The 22,930-nt window shown below is 47.9% G+C and overlaps 1 protein-coding gene across 1 annotated transcript; it reads right to left on the bottom strand.

Annotated features, from left to right (window-relative positions):
• Positions 1 to 2,309: 2,309 nt before the first annotated feature.
• dgkq (diacylglycerol kinase theta) lies at positions 2,310 to 22,661 on the bottom strand. Its single transcript, XM_076739099.1, has 23 exons — positions 21,489 to 22,661; positions 17,515 to 17,594; positions 16,256 to 16,355; positions 15,523 to 15,608; positions 14,966 to 15,091; positions 14,252 to 14,405; positions 13,560 to 13,628; positions 13,318 to 13,418; positions 12,667 to 12,881; positions 12,473 to 12,563; positions 12,222 to 12,276; positions 11,696 to 11,757; positions 11,217 to 11,367; positions 10,993 to 11,031; positions 10,239 to 10,354; positions 9,888 to 10,039; positions 9,632 to 9,780; positions 9,201 to 9,379; positions 8,738 to 8,838; positions 8,488 to 8,634; positions 8,272 to 8,383; positions 7,992 to 8,144; positions 2,310 to 6,682 (listed from the first exon to the last, which is right to left on the bottom strand). Exons 1-23 carry the CDS (start codon positions 21,712 to 21,714, stop codon positions 6,581 to 6,583), a joined length of 2,766 nt encoding a protein of 921 aa, XP_076595214.1. The 5' UTR covers positions 21,715 to 22,661; the 3' UTR covers positions 2,310 to 6,580.
• Between the last annotated feature and the right edge of the window lie 269 nt (positions 22,662 to 22,930).

The following is a 22,930-nucleotide window of genomic DNA, read 5'->3' as shown; positions in this document are numbered from 1 at the left end:
TGGAGCCACTCAGCTCCTGAGCTGATGGCCTCATTGATGGTCTTCAGGACCTGATCATGTCTCCATTAGTACTGTTCCTCTCCAAGTGTCTTCAGGCAGCAGATGAGGATATGCTCCAGGGTTCATTGCTTTAAACATAATGGGCATGCTGTTGTCTCCACTTTGTCCCTTGTGTGCAGATTTGATGGGCTAAGAAGCACCCCAACACTGCCTGGATGAGAAATTTGATGCAGTGTGGCTCAGCTGTCCAGAGCCCAGGACAACTTCCTCTCAATTGCACTCTCCCACCTGGTCTGAGCTTCCTGTTGCCTCGTGCTTAAGACTTGCAGGTTCTCCTGTCCTCCAGTGCTGCTCTTACCGCCTCTGGTATTAGGTGGCGCCTTTCCTTTCTTCCGGTAGTGTTAATGTAGGAAGCTGAGAAAGATCAAAGCCCAGCGAGGCCTCATGTGTTTCCTGTGATGCAGCCTTACCTCAGCTTGCTGAACCGCTTCCTCTGCCCTCCACTTCCTGCCAGTCCTCTCTTCAAACCCTGCTTTTGCAACCTTTGGATCATTAGAGTCCCTATACTGCATCACTTCTCTGGCTCTTGCTGCCTTGAACTCCTCCTTCAAGGATCTAAAGGGCAGTTATAATTTGTTGTGGTGAGGTGGATGCTGACCCTCCCCTTTAAGATCAGGACTTCATAGACGAGGAGGGGGCACAGGATTCTGGGAAAAATACTATGCTGGTACACCCATACTTAAAAACGTCCAAGGTAAGCCAGACCGTCCACTGATTTCAGCCAGCTATTCGATTCGGTGTAGGTCAGCTGGATGGATGCTGGATGTCAATAACCTCACCTAAGCTCCTGACAGGCTTCTCTGTGATGGTTGGGATGGCTGTGCCTGTGATGCTCAACAGGAATTTGTCTTCCACCTTCCCTTTCCTCAACACCATAGATCTTGATTTAGGTGGTTTAAAACCCCTTTGGGCACAAGCTTCTCGAGCCCCTGCAGAATCCACTGGCAGCCTGGGACTGATGCTGTGGTGACTGTAGGGTCATGAAGGCCCTGATGGGTGGTTGGTGTTCAGGAGATTCCATTGTAGGCCCTCTTCACTCTGGTTGAGCAGACTTTGTGAGTATGTGCATGTCTAGAGAGAACAGTATGATGGGAATAGTTCACTTTGTGATGATGCCATTCTCCACCGTCTGCCAGCTTGATGTGATTCCTCCTGAAGAGGCTCTTACCTTGAAGTTGGTGTGGGAGTCAGACGTGAGTTCGCTGATCCTTCTGGAGACATGGTTTGTCTGTGTGAGCTGCACCAGTTTGTGTGGAATGGAGTCATGAGCATTTGCCAGGTGGAACCACAGTACTGATAGATTGCCCTACTTCTCTCTGGCCTCATGATTAGGTGTGTCACCATACTGGTGTGTTCAAGGCAGCCTGACATTCATGCAATGCCACCCGACTCGACTGATGTGCCGATATAGCTGTTATTTGCCAGGCAGGAACACAGCTGGTTAGAAACAGCACTGAAGATCTGTGCCTTGATTTTCAACAAGAAGATGCTGCAGAACTGGTCTATCTTGCTGGAGTTCTCTTCCTCCTTGATCCACACCCATTCAGCCACTCTCCACAGTCCCAGTATCCTACTCCTCCCACTGGTTACTCGCAGAACCTTCCACAGATGCAGCAGGGGTCTGGGACAGTTCTTGTACACTTTGTATGAAGTTCCACTCAGTCCAGGAACAGAGCTTGTCTCTATGGACGATGAGTTCAGACATGTCAAACTGCACAGCTGGTTCAGGGGGGCTTATCAGGATGTTACACTCTCCCAACTCTTGCTCTCTCTCTCTCTCTCAGGCCATAAAATGGAAATATTCAAGTACAAGTACTTCAAGGATTGCACAGGATTGTGGGACAGACTCAACAGACACTGTTTTGTTTCATTATGGGATTTTAGAGGGCAGAGGGCTGTGAGAACTTTGACCCTAAAATGCTAAAATGACAGAATGCATGTATCACATGAGGGTGTGAATTCAGACACAGCTTGAGTCGTCAATAACCCGCTGCTGAAAATATCCCCAACAAACGCACTACTTCCTCATGTTTCTACGCTAACAGCTACAGTCAGCAGCTGTTTCAGGAGATGAACTGACATGTTGCTGGTTCTGGTCTTTTCATTGGATTTGTTCATGAGAAAATAGAATAAAGGCAGCTTATAGATCCGCACCCTGAGCCGTAAATCTGAGTTGAGTCTCAGCTCATCAGCACAAAGTTGATGTTGTGGAAAGAGAAATTTGATAGAAACCACAATGTCTTTAGTACTTAGATGGTCTTTATTATGATTTAACACATCAGTTATTTAAACATATCTGTACTATATATTTAGCTTTAGTTGTTACAACATTCATAATAACCTGAACGTGACATCTAACAGCATCTGTAAAACAATTAGTGCAATTTACCATTAAAACTTTACAGTTTAAACTAAAAACAAATACAGCTTCTGTCTGCAAAAATATACATATCTATTCAATAAAACTTCAGGTAAAAACTAAAAATATAGTAACAGCAAAAGAACAGAGACATCTATATGACATCTGGAGGCACATTAGCTCAGCACGTTAGAGGTGAACACACCACTGCACGGGCAGAAACACACACGTTAAACATCAGAGCACCGAGGGTGTCGAAGCGTTTTGATGAGGCACTACGCAGACTTCACCCCGCAGACCAAAACACCACCTGGTCTGGTTTCAGACGGGTGGTGCTTAATAACGACAGGTAAGTCAGACGCTATGAGGCACGACGGACGCAGAGAAGCAGAGAAAACCACGTTAAAGCACATTTTAACATTCAACGACAAATAAAAGTGTTTGTGGCATCGAAGAAGAAAACGAGAAAAATATATTCCGGCTTTCCAAACATTTACCGCTTTGGATGCAGGAGGAAATGTTTTCAACTGCTCAAAAAGTGGACAAATAAAAAGCGTTTCACTCTCTAAACTCAACTGGAGATCCAAAACTGTCAAATATACCAAATCTGCGTCTACAATGATGCAGCAGACATGTAGAACGTTTCCATCTGATGGAAAACATAAAATTATGGTTTAACTGTTTTAAAAATCATAAACTAGCTTCAGATTCATTTGTGCATAATTAGAGCATGAAAGCAGCATTCCACCTTTATGTTTGACATTTTTGACATTAGTCAAAATGAACCTAATCAGTTGTGACTCGACTCTTCAGTCTGGACTTTCTTGAAGTCGTAAACGGTGAAAACATCTTCTCTGGACTAAAAAGACGATCCTTCAGTGATGGAACATCAGCAGCAGGACCGTTTGTGCTCTGTTTGGCCTGAAGACGTAACTCTGAGGACGAGGCTGCTGGTTTTTTACATCATTAACAACAAACTGTGTGAACTTCATATTCCTGCAAACCACCATTACCAGTTCACTTCTTTCAAATTTACTGGCAGAAAAGTGAAACTTCCTGTTGAACCCATCAGTCACACATATTACTCAAAAAACTAAAACAATTAAAAAAGTGATTCACATGATGTTTGCTTAGTGTCTCCTGTGGGAACAAAGAGGAGCTAAAGCGCTGCTGTAATAAGAGCACTCAGAACCACAGTACTCCATGATGTGATGAAACACTGTGACAGCAGGCCTGTCTGTACAGTTTAAGCATCTCACAGCTTCATCCGACTGTCAGTACAGTGTCGACTGTAGAAAACACTTCAGCATGACTACTGATGAAGCTCAGCAGTTTACTCCAGTCAATGAAAATGAACAGTTAATGCCACTGATGTATTAGCACTCATTCTCAGATCTGCACTCATTCGAAGCCACAAACCTTTACTGTAATCACTATTCATTCAATTCATTACATGCAGCCATCTGCAACGAGTCCACCTGCACTGAAATAACTGCAGGTCCTGCATTAGTCCTCACATACAGTGCCTTTAATAAAAGCTGCAATTGGGATTTGAGGCTTTGGATGAAAACACGATCCTTGAATTTAAACACAGAACTATAACATACTGTTACCTTCTAGCACCAAAAAACGTCAAAATAAATCAGTTAATTAGACCTCAGATAAAAAAAAAAAAAAAAAAGCTAAATATCACAACTAAAGTACAGAGATTCAGTACAGTTGTGGCTACATCAAGAGCTGAGACCTTCAGCAGAAGATCCTGCGTCTGGTCCAGAAACTGTCCTTTACAGAAGGTGTTTCTTTACCGTCTGCACCTCTGGGAATGTGGACGAAGTTCATAAAGTCCTCCTCCGTCTGTCTGTCAGAGGCTGTTTGAGTATGAACTGGCAGCTGAGGCTCATCTTTCAGAAGTTTCCTTTCAGGCTTAAAGGCTGAGTTCACTAAAAAGTCGCACAAACAATGATGGCAGAAATACTTTGCAACAAAGTCAGTTTGTTTGAAATGAACTGTGATCTTTGGATACACTGACGGCGGCAGAATAAAGTCACGCAGCTTCTGCTGTCGACCAATAACGGCATCGGTGCTGAAAATCAAGTACTAAAATGTAAATCAGCAGGTGACTGGCCTGAGCAATTTAACCCTCAAACTACTTCCTTCAAATACTTCCTTTTTTTCACAAGCTAGCTTTACAGCCGGTTGGCTAGCAGTGTAGCTAGCTTTGAAGATTCTGGTGCCTGTTATCATGGTTTTAACTCTTACACTGCATTTCCTTCACAGACATTCTGTTTTGGCATGCAAGCTAGCTAGCTAGCTTTCTGGTGAAGTCGATAACCAGCTGCAAGCTAGTAATGGCGCTGTAATGTAGCTGGGAACATGCTAGTTTTATCTAGGGTGTAAGCATGAATTTGGCTGTGGAGGAAAATGAATTTAACAACTGTGTTGTCCCTTGTAGAAAAACTCAGAATTTTGATTTTGGGGTTTGCAGCTCACTGTGTGATTGGACACCGCCGCTGCCCTTCAGCATAAACTCTGATTAATATAATGTACTTAAGACTCAGGAGGCTAACTGCTAACAGACAAGACAGAGAGAGGAAAAGTCCGTCAGACGTCACAGCTGAGGACTTTAGCGTGAACTGAAAACACAGCGTAAAGCTGCAGCACAGGTCCTGTCGTACTCATGAGGAAGACTCATTTTTAACCATGTGACATCTTCTAACGTAGCGTGTCTGTAGCGTGTCACTTCACTTTCAGCTGTTCTGCAGCTAGTGGATATATGAACTCTTAATTCTTCAACATGATCGATCTCCTAGAAAACAACGTTAACTTGACTCGAGCGGTCAGGTAAATAAAGACACAAAGTAACATAACCTAAATTATTAGGTTATTACTGTAATTTGACAAGCTAGTTGTTGCTAATGCAGTTATTAACCTTCCAATACTTTCTTTTAGCATTTTTTGATCGTTTGGCTGTAAAATAGTTCAGGCTGCTAGTTTTCTTTATAAATTATGCACAACTATTACTCTTCTTCTTCACACTAGGTTTTCTTACTTTTAGCAAGATACATTTTCTATGAATCTCTTTTTGTATGTTAAGTAGTTGAAGTGATTAAAGTTAATCTGAGTACAAAGCGGATCCAGTAAATGTAGATATAAGATATACTTTTTATCTCGTGCACAGAACTTATGAACATCTTGCACAAACAAATCTTTTTTCCTAGTTATTAGAACAAGATGATGATTTGTAGGAAAACCAGCTCTGACAGCAGTGTTTCCATCGCTCGCTGTGCTTCAGGCCTTTCAGCTTATCTCCAGCTCAGACTGCTCTGACTTTACTTTTCAAGCAGTTCGTTGCAGTGGGTACTGTGGTTTCAGAGAATCAAAGATTTCTTGTTTGATTTTTGTGTGTTCATTAGCTTCACTGCAAAGTGAACGTTGTCTAAAACCAACATAACCAAAGGATTTCACACACGAGGAAGAAAGCCGGTTCAGCATCCAGGAAATTCGTGGTTTAGACAAACATAACGTGGTTACAGCTTCTTCAAGAAACTGCCTGTCAGACTCTTCAGGAGAGCTTCAGTGTTCAGTTTCTCCATATTCTCCAATGACACTTTGACACATGGAGGCCATAATCACTCTATAGCTGCACATTTTTTTTCACAACTAAAGTTATTACAACATATCCACTGACACCGAGTGTACTGCTACGTACTGTACAAATACAGTCACAGAAACTTAACTTCTGTTAAATACTTCTTTCTGTTTAACTCTCAAGCTTATCTGTACTGAGAAAACTTCAACATCAACTCTGTTAATCTAAGCAGAAATCTTACTATGAATCTAATAATTACTTGTTACTCTTGTGTTTTAGTTAAAAAAGCTATTTTACTGGCTGAATGTTGGCCATGTTTTCGTGAATTCTGTGTGTTTGGTCAGCAGGATGGAAATGTGATCCCACCTGGGCCAAACTCAAGGTGATCCAGGACTTCCTCCCACCATGTGCAGGTAAAAGTTAAACTTCACTCAGTCTCCAAGTCGATCTGCAGCACGCTATCGTGGCTACAAAGCTACATGAGTGAATCACAGCTGGCTGCTGGCACAAAGATGGCTTCTCAGATGCAGGAAGCAGGTAAAAGGCAAGACACTGGTTTCCAGATGGGTCGATCAGTGTCCTCCGTCTCTGGAGGAAGGACTCTCAGAACGTCCGTCCTTCACACCAGCTGAGGATTTCTTCTGCTTCTGCTTGGACTTCCTCAGCATCCGAACCTTAAGGACACAGCAAGGGACAGACATAAGAAACTCTACAGGTATACACACAACAAACAGATAACAGGTATACACACAACAAACAGACAACAGGTATACACACAACAAACAGACAACAGGTATACACACAACAAACAGACAACAGGTATACACACAACAAACAGATAACAGGTATACACACAACAAACAGACAACAGGTATACACACAATAAACAGACAACAAGTATACACACAACAAACAGACAACAGGTATACACATAACAGGTACACACACAACACACAGACAACAGGTATACACATAACAAACAGACAACAAGTATACACACAACAAACAGACAACAAGTATACACATAACAGGTACACACACAACAGGTATACACATAACAGGTACACACACAACAGGTATACACATAACAGGTACACACACAACACACACACAACACACACAACAGGTACACACACAACAAACAAACAAACAACAGGTATACACATAACAGGTACACACACAACACACAGACAACAGGTATACACATAACAAACAGACAACAAGTATACACACAACAAACAGACAACAGGTATACACATAACAGGTACACACACAACACACAGACAACAGGTATACACATAACAGGTACACACACAACACACAGACAACAGGTATACACATAACAGGTACACACACAACACACAGACAACAGGTATACACATAACAGGTACACACACAACAAACAGACAACAGGTATACACACAATACAAACAGGTACACACACAACAGGTATACACACAACAGGTACGCACACAACACACAGACAACAGGTATACACACAACACACAGACAACAGGTATAAACACAATATAAACAGGTATACACACAACACACAAACAACAGGTATACACACAACAGGTATACACACAACACACACACAACAGGTATACACACAACACATAGACAACAGGTATACACACAACACATAGACAACAGGTACACACACAACACACAGGCAACAGGTATACACAAAATGGGTACACACACAACACACACACAACAGGTATTCACACAACACACACACAACAGGTATACACACAACACTTAGACAACAGGTATACACACAACACACAGACAACAGGTATACACACAAAATACCAACTATTAATAAACTACGGGTAAACACACGATAGATAAATGACATTAAAACACATCACACACTACAGATAAACTACAGACATTCACACAATATACCAAATAACATGTAAACCACAGGTATACAAGACAAAGTATAGAAGCCCAACAGGGACAAACAGAGTGAACCTTTGGTCCAGCAGCAGAGACGATGATGTGTCCAGGTGGCTGGATCCACGGTTCTCCGTCCACCTGGACAGGTATGGGTTTGCTCACAGTCAGCCTGATGTAGTTCCCTTGAGCAATACGAATCCCTGACCGCATACCACTCTGCACCTGGCCCTGCACACACACACACACACACACACACACACACACACACACACACACACACGGTTGAAAGCTCTGGAAAAGGGCAGCATATGGCCTTTGAGTCAAGTGTTTGTGTGTTTGTTTGGATTAATCTCACCATGTGGACGACCCCGGTGACCCCGACCACCTCCAGCAGGCCGTCATCAATGCTGGGTTTCCCATAGCGACCATCGACCTCTGATCCCCAAAGATCAGCACCAGAACCCCAACTGCGCGCGCGCGCACACACACACACACACACACACACAGGCAGGTAAGTGTCCTGTGGCCTTCTCTCTGTCAGTAACACCTGTCTGTGATGTGTGTGTGTTACCTGGGTATGTTGAGGAAGATCAGGCCCTCTATGTTGGGTAACGGGATGCTCTGAGCGTCCACCTGAAGCTGCAGCTCTTTGTGGAGACTCCTGGTGTAACTGATCTTCTGCAGGCCGACCTTCACATACACTCCTTTGTTATGGAACCTGTGGAAGACTCAGTGAATCAGTGGAGCTGACAGCAAACAGGCTGTGAACACCTCTCAGTCTGAAGTGAACTGAAGTGAACTGAAGTGAAGTGAAGGGTTACCTGCTGGTGAATTTATCCGGTTCGTCCTCTCGAGCCTGGTGGAAGTCGAGGCTGAGCTCTGCATCGATGCCAAGACCAAAGTAGTTGTTCATCTGTACAATCTGAGACACAAAGAGACAATGAACTGTGACAGAAACTGTTGGATTACTGTAACACTGACGTGTCACCTTCACAGTCATTTAAGACCACTGTCATTCATTGAAATGTGAAGAGACTGCAGAGAAAAACTGACTGAAAGGTAAAAATCATCTAAACTGAATCAGGGACAGAGAGAAAAATACTTCAGTTGAGAATGAAGCTGAAACAATCCTCAGAAAACCTCAGATTATTGAAGAACGCTGTAAAACTCTGATGATGGTGGTTCTGAAGCTCAGGGAACAGACACAATCTGAACATCAACAGGCCCATTGGTAAAGTTCTAACAAGGATTAATGGTCCTGACTGTCCTGGACCTGGACCAGACCTTGGGTGGCTCCAGGAAGCCGTTGTCCTTGCCGTCTTCAGTGATGTCCTGGGCGTCCAGCAGGATTGTCCAGCGGTCCATCAGGACCTCATCTGCCTCATCGACTGAGACCAGGATGTGGTGGGGGTCCTCGCCACTGTAGCCTGCTCCCCAGCGCAGGATACGAGCCAAGTCGTTACCTGACGAGACAGGACAGGCTTCAGTACCTGTTGTGGTTATGACTGAAGGTGTGAGCTCAGAGTCAGTCTGCAGGACTGAGTCCAGCAGCTCGTCATCAGTCAGTCTGAACATAAAGTCCTTCAGCAGCTCTCAGGCTCCAACTGGTGATTCACTAAATCAGGTTTCACCTTTAAAGCTTCACAAATGTCTCATGCATGAAGCTGAGTTCGAACTCATGAACAGGTGCTAACACGGAGCAGTGTTGGTCTGACCTGTTCCCAGTGGGACGATGCCGATTGGCGGCTCTCGACAGACCAGTTTGTGCCGGACTGCCTCCAGTACTCCCAGCACCCAGCCCACCGTCCCATCGCCCCCACAGATGAGCACCCGAAACCTGGGAACCTCCCGGAATGTATGGAGGCTGGAGCAGAGAAGAAGAACAGGGAACAGGAACATTTCATGTTACAGTGAACAGGACCAGAGTTTACATCCTGATGATTGGTTACAGACTTGAAACTTGGCTCTCACCCAGCCAGCGGTCCTCCGTTGGAAATGTCAAAGACCTGATGAGGGTTCAGAAGTTTCCGGAAGCTGTAGAGAAGCTCTCTGCCTTTCAGACCGCCGCTCTTTGGGTTGACGAACACCAGCAGAGGACAGACGTCTTGTCCCAGCTTGTTGTGCTGAGAGGCGACAGTCACAGAACAGAAGCTATAAGATCAGAGCGACCGCGGCGGGCTGCAGCGCGGCGGTTTGACCTCCAGAAATACTAACGATGAGCAGTCAGACCACCTGACGTCTCCTATGTGCTCACCGACCTACAGTCTGAAACTCAACTGTGTTTTCAGGGAGTGACTGAAATGTGACCCTCAGGTGCGTTACCTCGATCTCCGGGATAACGAGCGAAGTGAGCGTCTTGCTGTTGACAGTGGTGTCTTTAGCCAACATGTAGATCCTCTCTGCTTCAGAGAAACATGAGATTTGCAACGCCGCTGCACCTGAAAGGTATGTACAGAGCAGTGATTGTATGTCTCTGTTTAAAGGTCAGTTCAGGTGAACATATTCAACATGAACTGATCACTTATTAGCATGCACATTAGCAGCACAATGGTTCTGTACTAACACTAACACTAATGCTTTATTAGAGTCTATATTTCCTGTGAAGGTGTCACTTTGGCTCATTGTGACCACATTTCTCACTATTTTCAGAATGTTTCCAAACCAAAAGATCAGTCGATTGATGGTTTTCAGGCGTTCAAAGCTGGTTTTGAAACACTGAGCTGAAAGACGTCCAGGAGCCATTTTCAGGTCTGTCTGCATGTTTGTGTTTACACCTCCGTCCAGCAGGCGGAGCGTTCTTCTTTTAGGATACCTGACGCAGACGTGCTTGAGGAGGCCGGTGTCACAGCACCACAGTCACAGTACAAGAACAGAAAACGATGAGCTGCAAAGAACTCTGGGATAAATCTGACCTTTAAATCTACAAACTGGACATTTATTAGAAACATGCGTCCAAACAAACAGTCGCTGAGAGACTAGAGCTGCTCGGGACAGAAGGAAAGCACTTTGGGATTTAAATATTTGATCTCAGAGCTTCACACATCCTTAAAATCCACCAAGAAGACAACTGTCTCACCTTGACTGGCATAGACGTGGCTGATGGTCACCAGGTGACCTGCAGAGACAGAGACACAGTCAGATGAATCAGAAGAAGCAGACAGGAAGTGAAGTGACAGCAGCTGAGTAAATGTTCTCAGTGACTTCACACGGCTGACAGCAGTCAAACGGTCCAGCAGTGCAGCAGCAGGCTGGTTCAGTTTGGAATGAACAGCGAGATTTGGCTCAGGTGCTCTGACTCACTCTTGATGGTCAGGTGTTCCTGGATCAGCTGGACGTACTCCTCTTTAGTCAGCAGGGGTGGCAGTCCTCCAATCAGCAGGCTGACCTGCGCCGCTCGCTTCCTGTTCTCCACCATGTAAAAGCGAGTCTGGCTCATCTGCCGCAGAGACACCTGGGAAACCAAACACAGGCGAACTTCACCTTCTGTGAAGGAACAAAGGAAATACGTCATCACACGAAAACCTGGTGTGACGAAAACTTAAATCAGGTAGAAAGAATAAAATGACGACAAAGATCCCAGGTAAAAATAAATGTTGGGTCAGTTCCACTGAAATGATGAAGAAGCCTCTGGATAAAACTGTGTTTTCAGAGGCAGGTTAAAAGAAGGAGAGGAGGCGCAGGCCGAGCGGAGGAGTTTCTTTCCACGGCAGAATCAGGAGGTCTGAGCCTCGCTGTGCATCTTAGTGTTGTGTTGACGCAGGAGTTGGATCTCCTCCTACCTTCCTGATCTCCTGCAGCTTGTCCAGAATCTTCTCCTGAGGAGTCAGAGTCTGTCTCTGGACTGGAAGACAAACATGGAGACGTGATGACCGTCTGTTAGCTTCATGCTTTGACTGAATGAGAAGCTAAATAACGTCAGTTAGCTTAGCATAATCAGAGCTTTCCCTCTCATTACAAACTGTATGAATGTCACCAGCAGTGAAACTCTCTCCACATGTTAAGAAAGACATAAAACTAATACTTTTACAAAGACTTAGCTTTTAGCTTTTTGTCATTTTTGGACGTTCTGCTAGCTTGTTATGCTACAGTGACTTCCTGTTTACATAGCTGACTGCTCGTGATTGGACAGAGCTACAGATGTTTCCTAGCTTTAGCAGTCTTTAGCATCTGAGACGTTTTATTGGTCACTTTTCTTCCAGGCTGTGATGATGATGATGATGATGATGATGATGATGGTGATGTTCTGAGGCTTCTCAAGGACTCACTGGTGTGTTTGTGTCCTTCATACCTGACGTTACTGCTCACCTTGCTTGCTGCTCATGCAGACCTCCAGCAGGCTGAAACTGGACGCGTCTTCCTCCTGAACCAACACACAGTCATCAACAGGAGCCCCGACAGACACGACACATTCATTCATTCATTCATTCATTCACTCACAGCAGGTGTGTCGCACAGAGGTCACATGACAGGACGACGATGCAGCAGGTTTACACTTTGCTTTCTGTACTTAAAACTGAACTGTAATCCGAGTTTAAACTCTCTGAGGATAATCTTACCTGTCTGTCGAGCTGACTGAGGACCTCAGAGAGGACTGAAGCTGCTGTGCTGCTCGTAGAGACGGACACGGAGACGAAGGCTGCACCTGACCTGAAACACACGGCAGGTGAGAACGAGAACAAACTGCAGCGTCTGAGCCAAACGAGACGATTCAGCGACAGAAAGACGATGGTTTAAGGTTAGAGTGCCTCACCTGGGCCAGCCTGCGTACACCTTGATGACCTCAGCGTCTCGGGGTTTGGCCCTCAGCAGCCAGGCGTCACCGCCGTCCTTCAGAGAGCTCCTGTTGTCTGGACCGCCATTACGGTTGAGGATGTCGTCGCTGTGGAGGCGCTGCATGCCGCCGATCTCGTGCAGCTCGTAGTCCTGAGGTTCATCAGGGAGGTAGAAGGCCCTCAGCGCCGCCTCCTGCAGGACAACGCAGACACTGCAGTGTGAGGAAAGACCGAGCGACAGGTGACAGGTGACAGGTGACAGGAATCAAAAGCTGAGGAATAACTGAGTTCAACCCCAGAAACCTGCACCAATCAACAGGCGAGGGCACCGTGTGTTTCCTGAGGTCAAATCCAGGGCTCATAGAGCTTCACGCTGAGATTAAGTAGAGCACACTGTTAATCTGTGCTTTAATCTGACTGCTTTTATTATCCAACATCTGTTTCTACACAATTAGAATTCATTCAACTGTGCGCAGATTTTCATGCTAATGTCTTTCTACCACATAAACCTCCTGGGCTCTGCCGGTAGGAGGAGCTGCAGCAGCAGTGGTAGTAGTGGTAATGGTGGTAGTATTAGTAGTGGTCGTAGTAGTAAAAACAGCAGTACTCTGTGGGACATGAGCTCTCACCACCACTTCCTCATTCCTCGTGGCTCGAAGGATGGAGACCAATCGGAAGAAGCCCCGCTTGACTGCATCATCGCCGTCAAACACCTTAAGAAACTGTTTCCCTGTAGGTCACACACACACACACACACACACACACACACACACACACACACACACACACACACACAGCTTCACTGTCATCCTGACAGATGTGATCTTTGTGGAGACGTCGTCGTGCGAGGCCTGCCGGTCTGCGGACTGACCTGACTCTGGAGCAGCCGGAGGGCCGTCTCTGGACGCAGCGGCAGACGCATCGACGTCATCGGAGTTATCTGACACAAACAAAGAGCAGTGAACTCACCGAGGCTCCGCCTGAAACACCTGAGCAGAGACAAGCTGACTTCCTCTCCGATGCTTCTGTGTGTGTGTGTGTGTGTGTGTGTGTGTGTGACTGATGTTTGTGTGTCTTAATCTCAGTGGATTTTTCTGTTTAACAATGAGAATATGTTTCATGTCTGTTTATCTTCATACATCTACAGCTGAATATACAGCTGAAGCTACCGGGAGCTAAGCTAGCTGGTTAAGATGCTAACGTCATGACATTATCTGTCTTAAATTCATGTTTTAACAGGAATAAAACCTCGCACACAGACTTTCATTCAAACCACTTAAAGGGCCAAAATCACAGCAGAACTGCTCGTCCACCTGCTGCAGGTGGACTCACTGTCCCCCTTCAGCTGTGGACGGACTCTCTGCAGGCCGAGTGTGAACGTTTGTCTCCATTATCGACATCAGGATGTTGTGAAAAAGCTCATTTTTAGTGTCACAGCTCAAAGAGTGAAGCTGTCAGGAAATGTTTGTGGTTCACACACAGTTTGTGTCAGCAGCATCACAGAGGATGTGGTTTGTGTGTGTGTGTGTGTGTGTGTGTGTGTGTGCGTGCGTGTGTGTGTACCCAGGTCATGGCTGTAGCTCTCGGTGATGCGGTAGCAGTGCATCTTGCTGAAGTTTCTGGACTCGAGGCGGACGCAGGACGGATGCAGCAGCATGCAGCGCAGACGTCCCAGAGTGCACTCTGGTGGCACGCTGAGGTAACACGCCGCATGGGTCTGCAGAGAGACGGTGAGGACGAGAGGCGTCAAACGACACGCGCAGGACAGAGCTGATCAGTGATCAATGATTTGGACATGTAATCTGGTGCTTTAAACACACCCTGAAACCAACCAGGATCCTGGAAAACCACCTGACCAGGTTTGTCAGGTTCGGCAGGCTGTGTGTGTGTGTGTGTGTGTGTGTGTGTGTGTGTGTGTGTGTTCGTGCCTGCAGCCTCCTCTCAGGGTGTGAAAGCCCAGTGAGCGTCAGGCAGACTGTGTGAGCCTGTGAGTCAAAACTCAGGGGAAAATGGCCCCCGCCTGGTTGGACCGCTCGCTGCTGCTCGCTACGACAGTGAGGATGTGTCCCCCTGTCCACAGTGGACACGGTGCCTTTGTGCTCAGGTTGACAGAATTCACGTCTTCTACTTTCTTTGATGACTTAAACAAATTAGGACAGGTTGTCTTTCAGACAGGGACGTTTGGACTTTGGGACTCCTGTCGGTCTGTTAATCCGTCCTCGACCTGAGCTGGTCAACGTCATCAGGACCGGGTGACGTGGTTCAGCCGGTTCTTACCGTGATGCCGCACCACTCGCACCTCATCCCCGCCATGACGTCGGACGAGCCGCAGGACCGCCGACAGACGTCACACCTCGCCGCTGACGGCAGGTTTCCCTCCCTCCAGTGGTGGTGAAACGTATCCTGCAGCGACAGAAAATAGATCCTGGGTTACTGAACCTTCTTTTTAAATAAAACTGTGTTTGTGAGCTGTTTTTAAAGATTAACGTCTTCAGTAGGAACCGACGAGCATGAAGCAGAGAGCCTCAGACAGGAAGTCAGATTTATGTTCATCTATGTTCTGATTGGCTCTGGCTGCTTCCTGTCAGCTCTCCACAGCCAATGAGAAGACAGCCAGCCTGACCCAGTCTGTGAGGCTGCTGGTCTGCTGTCAGTCAGCTGGTGCTGAACTGGTTTTCAGTCCGACCGCCATGATCAGCTCATTTTAATCAATCAGCTCGGACTGACTCACACGCACAGACACACACGCAGCATTTCTTTAGTTACAGGTGATTTTTCAGCGAGACGATCGATCGACAGCTGCTGCGTGACGGGAAAACTGAAGCCACACTCACCTGCTCCAGAGTGACGTCCAGGTGAGTCCAGCGACAGTCTGCACAGCTGAAGACAGCACAGTCAGCGTGGACGTGCAGCTCACACACTGCAACACACACACACACACACACACACGCACACACGTGTCATCCAGGTCGAAGCAGCAGCTCGTGTCAGGAATGTGAGGTCAAAGGTCACAGGGTCAGTCACAGGTCACATGTCGGCATTTCATTCCAGATAAAACCTGACTGATGCAGCTTTCTCTGTATATTATTACTGATTGACTGATCGAGTCTTTTATTAATAAAGTTGAAAGTTGAATGTAGCCTGTCTTCTGTCTTCTCTCTGTGGTGTTCACCTGCTCTCACATGTGCTTCTGCATGTTCAGGCTTAACGTTCAGCACAAAGACCTTCAGTCACTCATGACCTGAATCCATCACACTCAGTTAAAAAGAGCTTTAGTTCAGCTTCAGGTGCTTCTGTGAACTCAGTGTCTGCTCTGCTCTCACAGACTGAGCTTCATGTCTGATATGAAAACTCTGTTTAATGAGTAAAGTCTTGTTATATTTCCCTCTTTCTCTGCTATCAGACAACAAGAAACAAGCAAGGAAAAAAACTCTACTGAACAAGCTCCATCTGCTGATGACGATCATGTGACGTGGTCAAAAGCTCCGGAGCAGAGACTACATGGACTCTCATCTGACGGACACACGCTGGTTAAACTGGAGTTACTGGTGGTGAAACTGGTCTGACCTTCGCAGCGCAGCGCCGTGTTTCCCTCTGTTTGCTTCCTGCAGACGCAGCAGAAACGCTTCTTGTGACCCGCCGGACCGAAGCAGTGAGCCACCGGGACCTGCAGGGGGCAGCAACAGGAGGCGGTAACAGTTCAGGAGGCGGTGTGTGTGTGTGTGTGTGTGTGTGTGTGTGTGTGTATGTGTGTGTGTAAAAGCCAGTAAATGCATGAAAATACTTGATGCTTCTGTTTTCCAGAGAGGACAGAGGACAGTCAGGACAGAGGACACTCAGGACAGAGGACAGTCAGGACAGAGGAGCAGCCGTCGCAGATCTCCGGCAGCTCTTTTTTTTTTTAATAGCTTTATTGTTCCTTTACAAAAAGCACCAAGTGAATCTATTGGCTCCACAGCAGACCGCTGTAGCTGACCCTGAACATGACACGTTATGTAACAGCATGTTAACATCAAGCGCCGGGCGACAGGGCCCGAGGCCGGGGGCCCGAGGCCGGGGCCTCTGATCTGAACAGCTGCTTTCACCAAAACATCAGAACATGGAGGCAGCTTGAAGGAGGCCTGCTGACCGACAACCTCACAACACCACAGAGCAAGAAAACTGGCCTGAAGTACCTCTGCTCTCTCTCTCTCACACACACACACACACACACACACACACACACACACACACACACACACACACACCTGTTCTATGAATGAGCTTCAAGAAAAGGCTCAGAGTTTAATCAGGAAGCTAATCTGAGCAGGAAAAGGTCTTTATTCAGCGCCGAGGCGTTAAAATGAAACAAGGTTAAACCTGGTTAAACCAGGCCATTCAGGATTACTGTGGTGCACAAACACAGACAGCGTCTGATACACCAGAAGAAACGTTCACACCTTCATCAGTAAGAAGAAGTGTGAGAGGAAACCAGCGCAGGCTTCTACGAAACAGAAAGTCATCAGAGCAGCGAGTGCTGAGAGGATGACTGAGGACCGGGCCGTCAGCTGGGCCGAACGTGGACGACGGCTCAGCTGCGAATCCACACCTTCACCTGACTGAAGGATCTGACTACTTCCTGCAGCGCTGGGCTGACATGCAGGTTGTCTCAGTTCAGTATGATCTCGAGAACAGACGAGGGACAAACATCAGTCCACTCTGCTACAGCTGGTCCCTGTTTATGGCTGGTTTATTGATCGGTGCAGCAGTTAGTCAGGCTCAGTGATCAGCGATCAATAAACATCATGTCGGTGTGTTTAGAGTCTCAGCAGCTGTCTGTTACTCACCTGCACCAGAGACGGAGCCATGCAGGAGCAGACCGAGCGCAGCGTCTTCAGGCATTTCTCATGACACATGAAGTTACACACTGAGGAGGAGACAGAGGAGGCAGAGGAGGCAGAGGAGACAGAGGAGGCAGAGGAGGCAGAGGAGACAGACGAGGCAGAGGAGGCAGAGGAGACAGAGGAGACAGGGGAGGCAGAGGAGACAGGGGAGGCAGAGGAGACAGAGGAGGCAGAGGAGACAGAGGAGACAGAGGAGGCAGAGGAGACAGAGGAGACAGAGGAGACAGAGGAGGCAGAGGAGGCAGAGGAGACAGAGGAGACAGGGGAGGCAGAGGAGACAGAGGAGGCAGAGGAGACAGAGGAGACAGAGGAGGCAGAGGAGGCAGAGGAGACAGAGGAGGCAGACGAGGCAGAGGAGACAGAGGACACAGAGGAGATGGGGGAGACAGAGGACACAGAGGAGATGGGGGAGACAGAGGACACAGAGGAGGCAAAGGAGGCAGAGGAGGCAGAGGAGACAGAGGAGGCAGAGGAGACAGAGGAGGCAGAGGAGACAGACGAGGCAGAGGAGGCAGAGGAGACAGAGGAGGCAGAGGAGGCAGACGAGGCAGAGGAGGCAGACGAGGCAGAGGAGACAGAGGAGATGGGGGAGACAGAGGACACAGAGGAGGCAAAGGAGGCAGAGGAGGCAGAGGAGACAGAGGAGGCAGAGGAGACAGAGGAGACAGAGGACACAGAGGAGATGGGGGAGACAGAGGACACAGAGGAGATGGGGGAGACAGAGGACACAGAGGAGGCAAAGGAGGCAGAGGAGGCAGAGGAGACAGAGGAGATGGGGGAGACAGAGGACACAGAGGAGATGGGGGAGACAGAGGACACAGAGGACACAGAGGAGGCAGAGGAGGCAGAGGAGACAGAGGAGGCAGAGGAGACAGAGGAGGCAGAGGAGACAGACGAGGCAGAGGAGGCAGAGGAGACAGAGGAGACAGAGGAGGCAGAGGAGGCAGACGAGGCAGAGGAGACAGGGGAGGCAGAGGAGACAGAGGAGACAGAGGACACAGAGGAGATGGGGGAGACAGAGGACACAGAGGAGGCAAAGGAGGCAGGGGAGGCAGAGGAGACAGAGGAGGCAGAGGAGGCAGAGGAGACAGAGGAGACAGAGGACACAGAGGAGATGGGGGAGACAGAGGAGGCAGAGGAGACAGAGGAGACAGAGGACACAGAGGAGACGGGGGAGACAGAGGACACAGACGAGGCAGAGGAGGCAGACGAGGCAGAGGAGACAGAGGAGGCAGAGGAGACAGAGGAGGCAGAGGAGACAGAGGAGACAGAGGACACAGAGGAGATGGGGGAGACAGAGGACACAGAGGAGGCAAAGGAGGCAGAGGAGACAGAGGAGACAGAGGAGATGGGGGGGCAGAGGAAGCAGAGGAGGGAGAGGAGGAAGAGGAGGGAGAGGAGACAGAGGAGACAGAGACCAGTGAGCAAGGCTAATAGTTCATTAGCTAATGTTAGCATGTTAGCACACTAAACCATAAGGAGAACATGGTGATTATATCTGCTAGCTAAACGTTACACAAACAAATGAAATATCTGCTGCTTAAATACAAAAAAAGTTTGTTCTATTCTTCATTTTTAGTTTTCTGTGTATTTAAAAGCTACTTTCATGCAACAGCTTCTGTGGGACACCGTTGGCTAACTGAAGACATAGCATGAGAGTTGTAATTAGCAATCGGAGCTAAGCTAACATGATCAGGCTAACTGAATGAGCTCCAGCTCATCAGTACACGGTGCACACAGAGCAGTCAGGCGTTCAGTATTGGACGTAGAGCTGATCGCTGATCAGACGCTCGGGCTCTCACAGGAGGAACACTTGTGGTTTTGTAAAGAATGTCGATTCTCGGAAGGAGGAAACTGTACAAAGGTCAAGCTGTCAAAGAAAGCAGGAAGGTGCTGATGTCATGTGATGGACTTTCAGATGAAGGCTGAGTGACGGTCAGGTGAGGCTGCACCTCCTCCTCCTCCTCCACCCTCTGCCTGTGGGTGCTGCTGAACTGACATTCAGTTTGTGGTGTTCTTCTCCTTCACACTGTGGGAAACCTCGTGTTCACTCGAGCCACTTTCACACACACTGCAGTGTGTTTCAGTTGGCGCCATCACGTCAGCCATGTTTCTCAGCTCCCCTCTACGCCTCAGAACGGCTCATGAACATCAGTGAGTCAGCAAAGCCTCAGCCGAGCTGACAGACGGTCAGAAGGTCATTCTCAGAGCCGGCTGGTTTGTTCAACCTGCAGACTGAAGTGTGACCTCGTGATGAGCGTCGTACCGCACGCGAGTCTCTGACTGTTCGATTCGCTGCTTCACTTTCTGTTTGTGTCTCTTTAAATGGAGATTTTGCTGTTTTGGACTGTTGGTCTGACAAAAAAAACTTTGAAAACGTCACTCTGAGAATTTGTGGTGGACATTTTAAAATATGTGCATATTTTTAACGATGACCAAATGATTAATCGATGAATTGGAAAGAGCTGGTGTCAGCCTCTAACCGTCAGTGGATTACTGCTCGTGTTTCAGACTTATTTCAGTGCTTATTGAGATTAAACCTGATAAATAAATCCAGACATAAACATACATCTGACATGACTGAAACGTGAACGTCTTGGTCAACGTGAGATCTGCTGTTTTGTGATGATGAGTGTATTCACGGGCAGATGAAGCACTTTGATGACATCACAGTTTGAGTGACAGCTGAAAGGAGACGCAAACGTCACGTAATCCAGCCGAGCGTTAATGTTGTTGTTGTTCAGCTGCAGCTTTTAATGCATCTGCAGCTGTTTGTGATGAAGAGGATGATGATGATGATGATGGTCATGTCTCTGCTCGCGGTCACACAAACACGAAGCCTGTTGCCATGCCAACCAGAGGAAGTAAATCACACTTGACTACAGCTCCAATTGCACAACACTTTACACCTCTCTCTCTCACACACACACACACACACACACACACACACACACACACACACACACACACGCCAGTGACTATGGACAACCAGTGTGTTACTGGGCAGAATGGAGTGTGAGTCTATGTGTGTGAATGTGTGAGCTTGTGTGTGTGTGTGTGTGTGTGTGTGTGTGTGTGTGTGTGTGTGTGTGTGTGTTGTCTTGGATCAGCTCTTCAGTTCGTCTGTTGAATTCATGATGAAGTTGGAGCTCAGTGAAAAGGAAAGGAAAGAGGGGGAGAGGAAACGAGGAAAGGAAGTAAAAGAAGGAAAGAAACAAAAGTAAGGAAGGAAAGAAGAAAGGAAAGAGAAGGAAAAGAAAGGAGAGGAGAGTAAACATAAAGGGAAGAAAAAAATGATGGAAGAGACAGAAAAGGAAACAGAAAGAAAGGAAAGTGAAGATGAGGAAAAGAAAAGAAAGAAAGAGGAAAGGAAAGTGGAAGAAAGGAAAGGAAAAGGGAAGGAAACAGGGAAAGGAAGTAAAAGAAGGAAAGGAAACAACAGTACGGAAGGGAAGAAGAAAGAGGAGGACAGAAAAAAATGACAGGAGGGGAAAGAACAGAGAGGAGATGGCAGATGAGGTGAACACCTGGAGGAAAGGTAAGGCTCTCTTCCTGGTTTCTCCTCGTGCAGATGCTGGTGCTGATGATGCTCCTCTCGTGTACACTGACTTTGGCCACAGGGACACACACTCAGCATCTGTCCTCTGAAGACCTTCAGCTCCAGCTGCGTCAGTCCGCAGGTTAAACATGAACAGCAGCATCACCTGAGCGGAGGGAGGCTCCCAAACACACCGCGTGCGGGGTCACCTGCAGCTCCACGGGCAGAGCAGGCTGCAGTGCTCCACTTCCCACTGGGAGTACCAGTATGTGCACTTATGTCGAGCATGAGTTCAAGTTTTTCCTATGAATAATTGATGTTGTGTGTAAATAATGCACGAGCTGCTCTGGATGTTACCTGTCAGCGTGCGCAGTCTTACCTTCGCACAGGAAGCCGACGAGCCCCCAGATGAAGTCGCTGCAGCTGTGGCAGAAGGTGGGTTTGGTCAGGGTGACTTTCCTGAGGCAGTGGCCCGGTGCGGAGCTCTGGTACTTGGGCCGGAGACCGGGAGACTGCTGCGCCCTCTTCTTCACGGCCAGGGGGCTCGATGTCCGGCAGTCGGCGGCGGCGGGGTCCGCCGGTCGGGCCCGGCCGGAGTCGGCCATGTCCTCCTACCCGACCACACAAACTCACAGACAGGAGGGCGACAGCACGCGGTATGACTGAGTTCACTTCTGACGCACAAAAGCCCGGATCTCTAGAAAATATTACACCCCCAATGGTGAGACATCCCACCGGGCCGGACACAGCGGTGCAGCCCGGCGAAAGGGCGCCGTGTTCGGTCTGTGTTCCGGAGCTTGCCCCGCCTCACAGGCTAATTGTCCAGGTCCAGAAATACACAATGGGCAACCAGATCACGACTTCGTGATTGAAACAAGATCAGTTTTCTGGTAAATGTGACGTCGTTACCCGCTGGTGAAGAGTCATTCCACCGGCTGAACCCAGCGGTGCCACCCAGCGGCGCTGCCCGGAGAGAGGGCGCTGAGACCGGCGTGTTTCCCGAAGCTTCCCGTCTCACAGGCCAGCTGAATATCAAACCGTTGAAATACTGATCGTGTATCCAGCTTCCTTAAACACGGAGCGGGTGTCGCAACGAGGCGGTAGTGCTCGCTTTTCAACCTTTTCGACGTCTTGTCACGGTGGAGAAATCGTCCACCACGCCGAGATCAGAGTCCCTCCGCCCGGAGACAGCGGTGCCACCCAGCGGCGCTGCTCGCAGGAGAGGGCGCCGTGCTCGCTGTGATTTCCGGAGCTCCTGCGCGCGAAGCTTGATGAATAAGAGATGAAATGTGGAGCCGGTGAAGCGGGATGCTGAGCGGCAGTTTGAAGTCTCTCAGATGGAAGAGTGCTGTGTTTTTCAGTCCCAGCGTTCAGCAACAGTCAGTGTGTCTGCAGCCGAAAACCAGCAGCTCCACACCCGGGACAAAGACACCACACACCGGGTGGAAGAATGTCTAAAAGCCGCCGCAGGGTTGGAGGTAAACGTTAGTCAACAAGTGCGAGGCGAGCTGGAGGGGGACGCTTTCATTTCGGGTTTCTTCTTCCTTCTCCGACGCTGATTCTTCTTCCGCGTCACAGTCTCCAGCACTGATTTACTCCTCCTCCCTTCCCTTCATCCCTTTTCCTTGTCTCCTTCGCTTCTGTCCTTCCGTCCTTTCCCTTCATCACTGAGGGTTATCTTATTGTGTCACGAATGACGGTCTGTCTCCTTCCCTTCCTCCTTCCCTTCCTCTTTGTGTTTGTTTCCTTCCTCTCTTTCTTCACTCGCCTCCTTCCTCAGCTGTCTGATGTTTGGATGGAGTCTCAGACCTTTGCTCTGGT

This window comes from Chaetodon auriga, chromosome 9 (genome assembly GCF_051107435.1).
Source record: "Chaetodon auriga isolate fChaAug3 chromosome 9, fChaAug3.hap1, whole genome shotgun sequence".
NCBI classification, from domain to species: domain Eukaryota; kingdom Metazoa; phylum Chordata; class Actinopteri; order Chaetodontiformes; family Chaetodontidae; genus Chaetodon; species Chaetodon auriga.
This window is presented reverse-complemented; position numbering and strand designations above follow the sequence as displayed.

Bases quoted from the DNA above. Each gene is read 5' to 3' on its own strand.
- dgkq (XM_076739099.1), bottom strand. From the start codon at position 21,714: ATGGCCGACTCCGGCCGGGCCCGACCGGCGGACCCCGCCGCCGCCGAC. The intron at 13,629-14,251 runs GTACACACACAC...TGTTTGTGTCAG, and splicing joins GAGCTACAGCCATGACCTGG to ATAACTCCGATGACGTCGAT. The intron at 9,781-9,887 runs GTGAGAGCCAAG...TCTCTGCTCCAG, and splicing joins AACGGAGGACCGCTGGCTGG to CCTCCATACATTCCGGGAGG.